Raw genomic sequence first — 15,819 nt, forward strand, 5'->3', positions numbered from 1 at the left:
GAAAAAATGATAAAAATTTCATATGGGTACAGTATTGCATGACCGTGCAATTGTCATTCAAAGAGCAACAGCGCTGAAAGCTGAAAATCGGCCTGGGCAGGAAGGGGGTATAAGTGCCCAGTATTGAAGTGGTTAAAGTGGTTGTGAAGTCTGAAGGTTTTTTACCTTCATGTACTCTATGCATGAAGGTAAAAACCTTCTGTGTGCAGCAGTGCCCCCAGCCCCATCAATACTTACCTGAGCCTCATTGAGATCCAGCGATGTGCACGACAGCCTCGGTTGTCTCGGATCTCTGCCTCCTCATTCGCTGAGACAGCAAGCAGGAGCCATTGGCTCTTGCTGCTGTCAATCACAACCAGTCAACCAAGAGAGAGGAGGTGAGGCCAAGCCAAGGCTCTGTGTGTGAATGGACACACGGAGTAGCGGGTGCCCCCATAGCAAGCTGCTTGCGGTGGGGGCACCTAACATACAGGAGGAGCCAGGAGAGCCTGCAGGGAACCCGAGAACCACCAAAACCACTACACAGAGCAGGTGAGTATAGACATGCTTGTTATTTTACAAAAAAAAAAGACAACTTTTAGTATCGCTTTAAGGGAAGCAATGCAGACACTGAGAACTCTGTGTAGAAGAGAAGGAAAAAACCAGGTACATAAGTGTAGAACAATGAAAAAGTGAATGGTGAAATGAAGACAGAAGGGGTCATAAAGGATGGACTGGAGAATGAGAAAAGAGCGGGAGAGGGAGAACATTGAGGAGGAGAACAATCACCTGGGGAAAAATGGCCAGAGCAGGGCAGTAGCTGTACAAGAAGGTATCACAGCAAGGGGGACTGGAACAACAAGCAGGAATGTGGTGATGGATGTTACAATAGACTGTAGACATGAATGTGTACATGAATTGTCTAATACTTTTGAAGGGAAACAGGATGTTCCCTTTTTCTTTGTTATACAAAATAGCTATCAATGTAGCCTGGAATAACTTTGCTATTCAAATGAAACCTGGTGCTTAAAGTGTTACTAAACCCACAACAGTAAAATCAGTCTGTATATGCAGTAAAGCATGCTTGTTATACTCACTGTGGAACCTAAGGGGTTAATCCTCTGCATTGTGCAAAAAGGATGTTTGACCCTGTCTTCTCTGATCCTCCCCTTCTTCCACTGTCCCTGACTCATCTCCTTTAGAACACAGCCTTGGGGCAAGCTGCACATGCTCAGTTTAGTGTGTATTTTTAGAGGTTTTTTTCTTGGGAGAGTGCATGTGATCAGCACAGGGCCAATCAGCTCCTTATGGTTTATTTCTGGACTCAATTTTAATGGGCTGATTACTTGAAGCTGTCTACTGTTAGCCCACAGTTTCTACAGTGTAATATATGTCATTTGAATCATTTTGTCTCTTTTATTTGGTGTGTATTTAGTTTTTAGTGGAAATTCATCAATAAAACTTTTATGAAACTAAGATAAATTGAAAATAAACATTTCAAAGAAAGTCCTGCTCATTTTGTATGTCTTAAATCTCAATACGGAAACTTCTTTAGACAGTAGAATTGAGCTGTGTTTTACTTCATGCCATACTTATCAATGTTTTAAGTAAGCTTTCTGTCTTTATTTCAGTGCCATGTACTGCTTCTACATATAAGTGTTCTAATAGACTTTGCATCAGCAAGACAAACCCTGAGTGTGATGGAATCCCAGACTGCCAGAATGGCTCAGATGAGCTGAATTGTGGTGAGTAGATGTAATGCGAGAATTTGCCTACAACAGGGAAACATGACAGGATGGTCAAACAATTACAGTTGTGTTCAAAATAATAGCAGTGTGTTGAAAAAAGTGAATAAAGCTCAAAATCCTTCTAATAGCTTTTATTTCCATACACACAAATGCATTGGGAACACTACACATTCTATTCCAAATCAAAACATGAAGAAAAATATATCAAATTTGTGTTGTTCCTCTAAAAAAATTGAAGAAAAGTGAATATTAGACTGTTCAAAAAAATAGCAGTGTTTGTATTCTTCTTTACAAACTCAAACATTCATTATATAAACTGAAAAATGTTTGAAGATTTTGCTTTCCTTTGAATCACTTAATGAATATTTAGTTGTATAAGCACTGTTTCTGAGAACTGCTGTACATCTGTGTTGCATGGAGTCAACCAACTTCTGGCACCTGTGAACAGGTATTCCAGCCCAGGATGATTGGACTACATTCCACAGTTCTTCTCTATTTCTTGGTTTGCCTCAGAAACTGCATTTTTGATGTCACCCCACAAGTTTTCTATTGGATTAAGATCCAGGGATTGGGCTGGCCACTCCATAATGTCAATCTTGTTGGAAAGGAACCAAGATGTTGCACGTTTACTGGTGTGTTTGGGGTCGTTGTCTTGTTGGAACACCCATTTAAGGGGCATTTCCTCTTCAGCATAAGGCAGCATGACCTCTTCAAGTATTCTGATGTATTCAAACTAATCCATGATCCCTGGTATGCGATAAATAGGCCCAACACCGTAGTATGAGAAACATCCCCATATCATGATGCTTGCGCAACCATGCTTCACTGTCTTCACAGTGTACTGTGGCTTGAATTCAGTGTTTGGGGGTCGTCTGGCAAACTGTCTCCAGCCACTAGACCCAAAAAGAACAATCTTACTTTCATCAGTCCACAAAATGTTGCGCCATTTCTCTTTAGGCCAGTCAATGTGCTCTTTGGCAAATTGTAACCTCTTCAGCACGTCTTTTTTTCAACAGTGGGACTTTGCGGGGCTTCTTGCAGATAGCTTGGCTTCACATAGGCGTCTTCTAATTGTAACAGTACTCACAGGTAACTTTAGACCTTCTTTGATCTTCCTGGAGCTGATTGTTGGCTGAGTCCTTGCCATTTTGGCTATTCTTCTATCCATTCGAATGGTAGTTTTTCGCTTTCTTCCACGTCTTTCAGGTTTTGGTTGCCATTTTAAAGCATTTGCGATCATTTTGGCTGAGCAGCCTATCATTTTCTGCACTTCTTTATATGTTTTCCCCTCTCCAATCAACTTTTTAATCAAGGTACGCTGTTCTTCTGAACAATGTCTGGAACGACCCATTTTCCTCAGAGTTTCAGAGAGAAATGCACTGTAACCAGCATGTACAACATTTGCTGCCTTCCTTCCTTAAATAAGGGCAATATTTGCCACCTGTTTTTCAAAGAATGAATGACCTCACTAATAGAACTCCACACTGCTATTATTTTGAACATGCCCCTTTCAATTAGTGATTCAATTACACAGAATCAGCAGCATGCATGTCATGACTGTTGGGTCTGTTGGATTTCTATTACTCTATTACACCTGCTAGTAAATTATTTGCCATGTAGAAATATCATTTCTACCAAAAACAATGATTGATCAGGTTAGTGATGTCTGACTGCTATTATTTTGAACACAACTGTACATGCAGTAGTACCTGTTACATGACCTATGCAGACGATAATGAGCACTGCTCGTCTATGTACGAATGTGTGACACCATACCATCTCTATAGCTGCCTGTCTAAGATCAAACCATCAGGTACAACAGTCATCTGTAGAAAACTAGGCAAACCTTGCCTATAGACATTGTAAACTTTCAAATGTTTTTGTTGTTTTAGCCCTGGTTCACATTGATGCGGTGCGGAATTTGCAGCGATTTCTTTGCGAATTCTGTACCGCATCAGAATCATACCCAGTTCATGCGAACCAATGCGGTTGTGTATGTTAATAACACCCCGAAATTAGTCCACAAAACGCGGTGCGATGTGCAGAATTGGATCACATAGGTGTGAATACCCATGTGATCCGATTCTAGTGCAGACCCAAAAAATGGTCCTGCACCTTTTTGGTACGAGTGTGGTGCTATTTGAGCCATACAAAATGTATGGCTCCGATCGCACCGCACACAAATTGCATGTGATTTGCAAAGGAATGAGGTGTGGTTCCTGTGCAAATCACATGCAATGTACAGAGCCGCACAAGTGTGACCCCAGGCTTAACTACTTATTAGTGTAGTTATATTCCCTGTGCTGTTTCTTACATCATAACGATGGGCTCACATGCTGTGGCTGTAGTTTGTCATGGCTGATCATTTTCCCTATGTCCATGATTTGCTACAGCTATGAACAAGCAAAATGCAAGTACAGGTGAAACTCGAAAAATTAGAATATCGTGCAAAAGTTCATTTATTTCAGTAATGCAACTTAAAAGGTGAAACTAATATATGAGATAGACTCATTACATGCAAAGCAAGATAGTTCAAGCCGTGATTTGTCATAATTGTGATGATTATGGCTTACAGCTCATGAAAACCCCAAATCCACAATCTCAGAAAATTAGAATATTACATGCAATCAATAAAACAAGGATTGTACATGGAACAATATCGGACCTCTGAAAAGTATAAGCATGCATATATACTCAGTACTTGGTTTGGGCCCCTTTTGCAGCAATTACTGCCTCAATGCGGCGTGGCATGAAAGCTATCAGCCTGTGGCACTGCTGAGGTGTTATGGAAGACCAGGATGCTTCAATAGTGTCCTTCAGCTCTTCTGCATTGTTCGGTCTCATGTCTCTCATCTTTCTCTTGGCAATGCCCCATAGATTCTCTATGGGGTTCAGGTCAGGCGAGTTTGCTGGCCAATCAAGCACAGTAATCCCACAGTCGTTGAACCAAGTTTTGGTGCTTTTGGCAGTGTGGGTAGGTGCCAAGTCCTGCTGGAAAATTAAGTCAGCATCCCCATAAAGGTCGTCTGCGGAAGGAAGCATGAAGTGCTCCAAAATCTCCCGGTAGATGTCTGCGTTGACCCTGGACTTAATGAAGCACAGTGGACCAACACCAGCAGATGACATGGCTCCCCAAATCAACACAGACTGTGGAAACTTCACACTGGACTTCAAGCATCTTGCAGTGTGTGCCTCTCCATTCTTCCTCCATACTCGGGGTCCTTGGTTTCCACATGAGATGCAAAAGTTGCTCTCATCGGAAAAGAGGACTTTGGACCACTGAGCAACAGACCAGGTCTGTTTTTCTTTGGCCCAGGTAAGACGCTTCTGACGTTGTTTGTCGTTCAGGAGCGGCTTGACAAGAGGAATACGACATTTGAAGCCCATGTCCAGGATCCATCTGTGTGTGGTGGCTCTTGATGCACTGACTCTAGCCTCAGTCCACTCCTTAGGAAAAGGCCATTCAAAAGTGTTGGGGACTTTCACGACAATCCTCTCCAGGCTGCGATCATCCCTGCTGCTTGTGCACCTTTTTCTTCCACACTTTTCCCTTCCACATAACTTTCTATTAATGTGCTTTGATACAGCACTTTGGGAACATCCAACTTCTTTTGCAATTACCTTTTGAGGCTTTCCCTCCTTATGGAGAGTGTCAATGATGGTTTTCTGCACAACTGTCAGGTCAGCAGTCTTTCCTATGATTGTGATTCCTACTGAACCAGACTGAGAGACCATTTAAAGGCTCAGGAACCCTTTGCAGGTGTTATGGCTTTATTAGCTGATTAGAGTGGGACACTTTGAGCCGAGAATATTGCACCTTTTTACAATATTCTAATTTTCTGAAATTGTGGATTTGGGGTTTTCATGAGCTGTAAGCCATAATCATCACAATTATGACAAATCACAGCTTGAACTATCTTGCTTTGCATGTAATGAGTCTATCTCATATATTGGTTTCACCTTTTAAGTTGCATTACTGAAATAAATGAACTTTTGCACGATATTCTAATTTTTCGAGTTTCACCTGTATGTCGTAAAGGTACACTTCAGGGCACCTACTATTTCAAAATTCAATACAATCTTATTAAAAGTTAACCCTAAGGTGTGCAATAAAAATAATGATCAGAAGGGATATATAGCTATAAAGGGCATTGAATACTACCATTCAGAATATTATTAGTACCATGTATTGGATAATACTTTTAGTTTAAAAGGTTTTATTACACCTTTAAGGCTTAATGCTGAAATGCGTAAGCCATTTTATATGCACATTTTATTAGCTCAATAAAGTTTATTATTCGAGAAGACGAGTGCCGACTATACCAATCCTTATCATTCATTTGCTACAGCTAACCTGTCCCTAATCGCCAAAGGGATGCCCATTCACTCCGTGTGGCATCCTAATTGTGGGAGTGCTAATGTAACAAAGAAACCTTTTTTCAGCTGCACCAGTGAGTTCTCTGTGTGTCTGTGAATGCTCTGCCTGTTTGTGTCTGTGTCAGATCTAATTAGTTCTCGCATGCAGAGCACTAGACTGAGAAAACCAGGGGTCGTGGGATATGTAGTTTCTTCAGGAAGTGCTAGTTCTCAGACTACAAACAGGTCATGCATTATATACATAGAAAATCAGCGAGCGCTAACGAAAACAGCAGCTAATTGCACCAGAAAAAGGAACTACAAGTCCTCTCAATAAAATCAAATAAAACAAGGAAAAGTGCAGCGCATGTGATATAACTGATAAGTGTCTGATAAATATCTATAACATCATTATTAACAACCAGAGACCATTAAAAAGCACATATAAGTCCCATTGATTAGCTCTATGGCGTGAAGGTGCTATTCAAAGTGAAATCCCAGCAGGCTGTGTGTAAATATTCTGAGAATCAGAAATATATGATAAGGTGAGAAGTGGTTATCATCCGGTGGTGTGCGACAGATTAGTGGGATTGCAAACTCACCAGAAGCGCAATTTTAATGCGCGTTGGTTATAAACGTCAGCCTGGAGATCTCCCCTCAATGGAACCTGGTCTGGTCTACGATACTCTCCCTCTGATTTTATGGGCGTTTAAGTGATGTCAATCAGAGGTCCCTCTTATGGATTGTATAATAAGGTCTGGTCATAGGGAAAAACAATCCTTCCTCTGGGCTGGATGAGACCTGGGTCCTTTACATCAGTGTCCACATGGCTATATAAAAATCTTCTCCATTATGCATTATACTGGCCAGAGCCATGCGGCATGCCTCATTTTTTAACACAAACAGAAACTTCTGAAGCAGGAATGTTGAAGATTTACTCTACTATAGGCCATGCACACAGGCCAACAAATACCAGCATGAAACTACTTGATCAATGCACAAAAAAATCAAAACGTTAGGATGTCAATTGTGCCCCCCCCCCGTTTTAACCAGTAATGATGTACAAGATTGTAAGCCTTCTCAAATATTGTATTTTCATCCTATAAATTACCTTGCAATAATAAAAAATGCCCTATCTAAACTTAGGTTGCTTTTGCAAATAAAATTTAAATATATAGTTTATTTTCTGCAACAAGCAAAATGTTTTGTATAGGTACATATAAATAATAAACCACAAAAGTCCTGTTCATTAATAAAGTTGTTTTCTCTGCCATTTTTGTTTCTTTCTCCTTTGTAACAGATTGTGGTGCAGCTCCAGTATTACCCTTTAACAAGATAGTCGGGGGAAGCGGTTCCCTGAGAGGAGAGTGGCCGTGGCAAGTTAGTCTCTGGCTGCGAAGAAAGGAGCACAAATGTGGAGCTGTGCTGATCGCGGACCGTTGGCTGCTGTCTGCCGCTCACTGTTTTGACATGTAGCTATTTGCAGGGCTATATTTATTCTGTACTGGTTACTAGAATGTCACTAAATGTCATTTCCTTATCATTTCTATAAAAATCAGATTTCAGCAAAATGCTGCTACTTTAGTACACTTCATAACTGCATTAGAGTCAATGGGGAGGGCCAAGTTAATGTGTTTTTTATGAGTGCTATGGGCTTCAAATGGCTCCTAAATTTTACTGAAGCTGGTTTTGACTAACCTTAAAGCGGAGTTCCACCCAAAAGGGGACGTTCCACTTTAAAGATTGGTTCCCCACTCCCCATCCGCTCCCCATTAAGGATTGGCAACTTTGGGGAGTGGGGGGGGGTACTGGGTACCTGAATTTGACAGGTACCCGCTCCCACTTCCGCTGTGATCGCCTAGGTGATCCGAAACAGAAGTTGTCCTCCTATACCCTCTCTCCCTGAAGTCTTGTGGGACACGTGACAGGTCCCAGAAGACGACGGGACCATTCAGGAAGCGCAGAGCTCCTCACGCATGCGCAGTGGGCACCCGGCTGTGAAGCCGCAAGCTGTCACAGCCGGGTGCCCACACTGAAGATGCCGTCACCTGGAATACAGGACGCCCAGTGAAATGGGCTGCGGCGGGGGGATCGTTGGACAGGTAAGTGGCTGTTTTTTAAAAGTCAGCAGCTACAGTTTTTGCAGCTGCTGACTTTTATTTTTTTACAGAGTGAGTGGAACTCCACTTTAAGCAGGCCATGCATTATATAATTTTCTTGTTCAATTTCCTTTAGATTTCCTTCAACTACTATAGTGCAAGGGCTTCTCTGATTGTATATACATTGAAAGTGTTTAGGTTTGACCTCATATTATATGAATTTGGTAAATCTAAAATTTAACAAGAAAATTGTATAATGTATGGCCAGCCTTAGTCTTCATATTTCAAAGAATGTATGATAAAACATTAAAGTGACAGTACTCAAATTACAATGCACAGAAAATGGAAAAAAACAGATATAGAAAAAAACTGAAAATCTGTAAACTAAATTACCTTAAATTAATTTCCCTCTTAAAAACATCCTCTAAAGAAAAAAAAAAAAAAGAAAAGCTTAACCAGTTCCCGCCTGGCCTACTGTAAAATTACAACCGGGCAGGATTTTAGTCACTCTGGGTGGACGTGATATGATTACCTCCTGGATCGCTGCCTCGCGCACGCATCTGCAGGGCCGATCTGTCTCAACTGTGGCGAGATCTGTCTCCAGCTGTGTCCATCGGACTCAGCCAATTACTAGTCTGCGTACCGGCTCATTTGTGGTACCATGTGACCGCTGTGACCAATGACAGCAGCTCACATGACTATTGTAAACAATGGATGGCTTCCTTTCATGCCATCCATTGTATACAATTTGTGTTGCTAGCTTTGATTGGTCACAGTGATCACATGGTACAGACTGGGCCAATCACAGCCCATCTGTGTCATGTGATTATCTGTGCCCAATCACAGCTAATTACAACAAAACAAATTGAATGAATCGGTTTAATTTAGTTTAGTGCTTGCTTATAGCAATGAAATTCATTGCTATAAGCAATCATGTGTAAAAAAAAAAAAAATACTGATCACTTCCCCAGAGTAGTGCAATGTTACTATGATAACATTATATTATTCTGGTCACAGTGTGGTAGAAAAAAAATTGTAAAAAAAATTGATTTTTTTTGTACTCACTGGTCACATTTTTAAAAAAATCTCTTCATTTTCCAAAAATTTATGACAAAACAATTACAACTTCAAAAAACTTGCCATGCCTCAGTCTGTCTACTTTCCAAAAAAGGGTAATTTGTGGGATACCTGTACTGCCCTGGCATTTGTGGGCATCACAAAATGAGATAGGCCATCAGTACATCAGGATTGATTGATTTCCATAGTTTGTGGACTCTATAAATTTCCTACAGGCTAAATAATATACACTGATTTGGGTTATTTTCACCAAAGAAATGTAGCAGTATACATTTTGGCCTAAATTTATGAAGAACAATTATTTATTTGCTAAATTATATTACAGAAATGAAGAAAAACAAAATTTTCAGTCTTTTTTCATTTATTTAGCAAACAGTAAAACCCCAGTGGTTGTTAAATACCACCAAAAGAAAGCTCTAGTTGTGTGAACAAAATGATAAAAATTTAGTTTGGGTACAGTGTTGCATGACCGCGCAATTGTCATTCAGAGTGTGACAGCATTGAAAGCTGAAAATTGGCCTGGGCAGAAGTGGTTAATAAGCAAAATTCAGTCTCCATTTTTCCAGAAGATAAAATTGTTGATTTCACACAATTTACTCCTCTCATTTCCATTGGCTGCTCTTTCTTAGGCAGAAAGATGTCTATGTGAATGATTGTATTCTATGGAATAGATGCTGTATATAGATGGAACATGAAGATCATGATACAACAAATTACTTCATTTTGACTGTATTTTGTCAATTAATTGAGCTTTCTGGCAACCATCTTAAAGTAAACCTGTCATAAACAGAGGCAAGTCCAAAATTTCCCATTAGTCCTCTTCCCCTCTGGAACAATTATTTTTATTTATCACACACGTTAAAATCCTAGCCGGGATTTTGACAGCTGTGGAACCAGAAACAGTCAGAGATGAGCGTTTACGGGGGTTTACTCTGCACAAATAAGATTGGGGAATGGATGTACCCCTAGCTCCTCTCGCTTACCATCCTGATGTCACTTGTTGTTGTACCGGACTCCTGAAAGGAGCAGGAGAGCTAAGAACCACCAAGCAGGAGAGGCTGGCACCCACAAGTGCAATATAGCCAGAAGACTTTTAGGGCTCATTTACACTTGATTCAAAATTTGGCATCGGACGTGCTTTTTTTTTTAAAATGCCAGTCGAAGCACCTGTCACGAAGTTAAATGGAAAGCTTACAGTACTGTTTACACTTTGCATTTGCTTTGCTTCAAAAATTATACCCAATATTGCTTTCTTGGTGCTTCAAAAGTATCTCCAAAACCTCCATAGAAGTCTATGGCAAAGCTCGCTTACAGCATCTGCAGCTTTTGAGATACTTTTATTCAGCTTTAGCTTTCCTTTGTTTTGGAGGTATTGCAGGTATGAGATATCTCAGGATGCACTGGGAATCCAACAAGTGAACCATAAAGATGTCATCAGCAGTCACTTTCAGTTCATATATATATTCTGGAAATAAACAGAGGGCGCACCGGGCCTAGTGCATTAAAAGGATAAAAAGTTAGTATCGTACTCACAATTGACATACAGGACAAAGGCACATCACACTAAACAGCAGTGTCCAATCCACACTGCATATAAGTCCAAAAATGGAACCCTGGACTTCCAACTGGCTAACACATTTCGAGTAAGCTGAGTCCTTGAAACTCGTAAGCCAGTTGGAAGTCTAGGGTTCCATTTTTGGACTTATATGCAGTGTGGATTGGACACCGCTGTTTAGTGTGATGTGCCTTTGTCCTGTATGTCAATTGTGAGTACGATACTTACTTTTTATCCTTTTTAATAAATATTTTTTATGATAATGCACTAGGCCGGTGCGCCCTCTGTTTGTTTTCTTTCTAGCTAGTGACTTTGGACTACCCCGGTCCATTGAGGGCAACAAGGAGTGCATATTCCAGGACATCTGAATTATTACCTCAAGGTTATAACTGTCTCGCGAAGCATGTCCTCAGTCTGCAACAACTACTAATAGCATGTTTGTGGTCTCAGACCATCACCTGTTGCATCTTCTCCATATAGCATTCTGTAGCATTGCATTCACTGAATATAACGTGTGGCCCCTGGGCAATTTGAGGACTTATTAAGTAAGTTGACCATCAATGACCGAAGCCTTCTAGGAATTTACAGATTTAGGTACACAATCCATAAAAGTTGCTGATAACAAATGCATTTTATGGCGAGCGGTTCTCATGTTTCAGTTCTGGTCTTCCACACTTGCTATAAACCTGTATGATTTCCACCATGACTGTGCTTTTCATTATTCTCAGCTATGGTGATCCAAAACTGTGGGCAGCATACTTGGGAACCCCCTTTCTTAATGGAGTGGAGGGAAGAGTGGAAAAGATTTTCCGGATACATAAGCATCCTTTCTACAATGTCTACACACTGGATAATGATGTGGCCTTACTGGAGCTGCCTTCACCACTCTCCTTTACTAATCTGATCAAGCCCATCTGCCTTCCAGATACAAGTCACAGCTTTTCAGAAGGAACCAAATGCTTTATCACAGGTTGGGGATCTACTAAGGAAGGAGGTAATCTCACAGCAAAATCAGTGCTCTATAAATCATGTAAAATACTGGCTGGGTTCCACCTTAATGTCCATATGTGAACTTTGGCTTGTATATATCCCAGGTCCAATGTCCAGACAATTGCAGAAAGCCTCTGTTACCATAGTTGGGGATCAGACATGCAGAAAATTTTACCCCATTCAGATCAGTCCCAGAATGCTTTGCGCTGGCTTCATGCAAGGAGGAGTTGACAGTTGCTCGGTATGTATTGTTCAAATATTGTTGCCTTTAATATGCATTTAGTAGACCATGATCTGTCAAAACTGCCCATATTGCACTATTTATCCATTGACTTTTTTTTTTTACATTTTAGGTAAAATTAGACAATTAATCAGAACTCAAGCCATAATCTCAGAGTCTCAATTATAAACCCACTAATATACACTATATTGCCAGAAGTATTGGGACACCCCTCCAAATCATTGGATTCAGGTGTTCCATTCAGCTCCATGGCCACAGGTGTATAAAATCAAGCACCTAGGCATGCAGACTGCTTCTACAAACATTTGTGAAAGAATGGGTCACTCTCAGGAGCTCAGTGAATTCAAACGTGGTACCGTGATAGGTTGCCACCTGTGCAATAAGCCCATCCGTGAAATTTCCTTGCTACTAAATATTCCACGGTCAACTGTTAGTGGTATTATAACAAAGTGGAAGCAACTGGGAACAACAGCAACTCAGCCATGTAATATGATGGAGCGGTCAATGCATGCTGAAGTGCACAGTGCGCAGAAGTCGCCAACTGTCTGCAGAGTCAATAGCTACAGACCTCCAAACTTTCTGTGGCCTTCAGATTAACAAAATAGTGCGTAGAGAGCTTCATGAAATGAGTTTCGATGTCTGAGCAGCTGCATCTAAATCTTACAATAACAAGTGCAATGCAAAGCGTCGGATGCAGTGGCGTAAAGCACACCGCCACTGGACTCTAGAGCAGTGGAGACATGTTCTCTGGAGTGACAAATCACGCTTCTCTGTCTGGCAATCCCATGGACGTGTCTGGGTTTGGCGGTTGCCAAGAGAACGGTACTTACCTGACTGCATTGTGTCAAGTGTAAAGTTTGGTGGAGGGGGGATGATGGTGTGGGGTTGTTTTTCAGGGGTTGGGCTTGGCCCCTTAGTTCCAGTGAAGGAAACTCTTAAGGCGTCAGCATACCAAGACATTTTGGACAATTCCATGCTTCCAACTTTGTGGGAACAGTTTGCAGATGGCCCCTTCCTGTTCCAACATGACTGCACACCACTGCACAAAGAAAGGTCCATAAAGACATGGATGAGTGAGTTTGGGGTGGAGGAATTTGACTGGCCTGCACAGAGTCCTGACCTCAACTCGAAAGAACACCTTTGGGATGAATTAGAATGGAGCCAGGCCTTCTCGTCCGACATCAGTGACCTCACAAATGCACTTCTGGAAGAATGGTCAAACATTCCCATAGACACACTCCTAAACCTTGTGGACAGCCTTCCCAGAAGAGTTGAAGCTGTTATAGCTCCAAAGGGTGGGCCAACTCAATATTGAAGCCTACGGACTAAGACTCGGATGCCAATAAAGTTCATGTGCATGTAAAGGCAGGCATCCCAATACTTTTGGCAATATAGGGGTTGATTTACTAAAGGCAAATAGGCTGTGCTCTGCAAGTGCACTTGCTCTAGCTCTGAGGGGAACAAAAAAAAAAAAAGCTTTGCCTCAGTTCAGAGCTTCCCCTCGGATATAAAGCAACTGCATTTGCAGTGCACAGTATATTTACCTTTAGTAAGTCAACCCCATAGTGTATGTTCTAGTTCAACAACCTTTCACCCTGAAATATGGTATCTCATCTAAATAGGGATAATAGGGATCATAGGAAATGGGCGCAGTTGTTCTTTTTTCCTTAGTTGTTTTTTCCCCACCTCTGTAGAATAGACAATGAAAGGATAGCAGTCCACCAATGAAATCATTGCATAGATTTCCACAGCTGTAAACATGATCAAAGACAAAGCATGGCACAAAGCAATAGAGCCTGATTTGCTTAGAATGCTGTTGCTTCCTTTTCCAGGCCTGTTTGTGTGAGCTAATCCATGAAGCCTATATAAAGACACATTTGTTTACCTATAATAGCTAAATATAAAATATGTGTACAGTTTGTAGCATGACCAGTTAGAACTTTTGGAGCAGTGTCATCCAGTTTTCTGAATTTTAAATGTACATTATGTTTATCTTTTTAGGCATATCTAAAGGCAACATTTTTTTTTTGGGTAGAGTGGAGAGAGATTAAGGCGCCTGTTGGGTTTTTATTGCTGCGTTTGGGGATTCACCCTTTTTATTTCTCCCAGTGAAAGAAAATCCCAAATTTTGAGTTGTCACCAGAACAGGAATAGAGAGGAAATCTTCCAATGGAGTTCTGGTGACAACCAAGGATTTCCTTCAGTTTGGATGCATTTCCTCTAACTTTCTATTGTGGCTATGGAACAGGAAGTTAAGGGAAATCTCCCCAGTGAGACTCAAAACACTGACAGGGGTTATAACCCTCCCTTAATCTATACAAAATGAAGAAAAAAAGTGTTAGCTTTGGATTTAGTTTAAGGACTGATGTGAGAAAGAGGGTAACTTTTGAATCAATAAACACCTTTCTTGCTAGAAAATGATGCTAATTCTAGAGACCTAAAGGAAATTGCAGATGGCTAGCATAAAAGGTACAATAATCAACCATAACATTATGAGCACCAACCTAATATTGAGTAGCTCCCTCATTTGTCACCAAAACAGCCCTGGCCCATTGAGGCATGAATTGCACTAGACCTCTGAAGATATGCTGTGGTATCTGGCACCAAGCCATCAGTAGCAGATCCTTTAAGTCCTGTACGTTTGGGAGGTGGGATCTCCATGGATCGGATCCCACAGATGCTCGATTGGATTGAGATCTGGAGAATTTAGAGCCCAAGTCAACACCTCAAACTCATTGCTGTGTTCCTCAAACCATTCTTGAACCATTTTTGCAGTATGGTGGGGCGCATTATTCTGCTGAAGGAGGCCACTGCCACCATGGAATACCGTTTTTATGAAGGGGTGTACTTGGTCAGCAGCAATGTTTAGGTAGGTGGTACGTGCTGGTAACAGCCACATGAATGACCGGACCCAAGGTTTCCCAGCACAATATTGCCCAAATCATCACACTGCCTCTACTGGCTTGCCTTCCTCCCATATTGCATCCTAGTGCACACGCACCAGGACTTACAAATGATGTAAAAAAACATGATTCATCAGACCAGGCCCATGTGCCCATCGTATGCGCTTTTGGCTCTGGACACAGGTCAGCATGGCCCCATACACAACAAACTGCAACACACTGTGTGTTCTGACACTTTTCTATTGGAACCAGCATTACCTTTTTTTGTGAAATTTGAGCTCCAGTAACTCTTTTGTTGGAACAGACTACACCGGCCAACAAGCTTTGCTCCCCACGTGCAACAATGAGCTTTGGCTGCCCATGACCCTCTTGCTGGTTCATAGATTTTATTTCCTTGGACTACTTTTGGTAGGTCCTGACCACTGCAAGCTAGGAACATCCCACAACAGTTGTAATTTTGGAAATAGTCTAACCCAATCATCTAGCCATTACAATTTGGTTCTTGTCAAAGTCGCTCAAATGCATATGATTGCCCATTTTTGTTCTGCTTTTAAACACAGACTTCAGAGACAAATTAATTTGCTGCCTAACATATCTCACTTAGGCTGCATCCCCTAAATCATCTATCAATGTAAATGGAGTTGGCTCTGGCTATTCTGGCAGGAACCCAATACCAATGAAAGAGAAACTTAGGTGGTTTCCATAATAGAAGAAACAAAAGGAATATCTAGCTGTACTCAGCCAAGGTTTGCCACAATCCTCCAGATCCACAGGGGGACTCTATGTCCTGTTCTCAATAAGCAATAGAGAAGAAGGGGAGCCAATGGCATTTAGTGTGGGTTATAACATTGAAATACATTTAGGCGTCCCT

The 15,819-nt window shown here is 41.2% G+C and overlaps 1 protein-coding gene across 1 annotated transcript in view; it reads left to right on the forward strand.

Annotated features, from left to right (window-relative positions):
- Positions 1-15,819, forward strand: part of TMPRSS9 (transmembrane serine protease 9) — a 102,530-nt gene that overhangs the window by 84,504 nt on the left and 2,207 nt on the right. Inside the window, exons 15-18 of the mRNA XM_089675681.1 lie at positions 1,611-1,724; positions 7,384-7,555; positions 11,543-11,808; positions 11,909-12,045. Coding sequence (XP_089531807.1) covers positions 1,611-1,724; positions 7,384-7,555; positions 11,543-11,808; positions 11,909-12,045 — 689 coding nt within the window. The remainder of the gene's footprint in view (positions 1-1,610; positions 1,725-7,383; positions 7,556-11,542; positions 11,809-11,908; positions 12,046-15,819) is intronic.

This window comes from Staurois parvus, unplaced genomic scaffold (genome assembly GCF_062004578.1).
Source record: "Staurois parvus isolate SC_StPar_1 unplaced genomic scaffold, SC_StPar_1.0 ptg000013l, whole genome shotgun sequence".
Lineage (NCBI taxonomy): Eukaryota > Metazoa > Chordata > Amphibia > Anura > Ranidae > Staurois > Staurois parvus.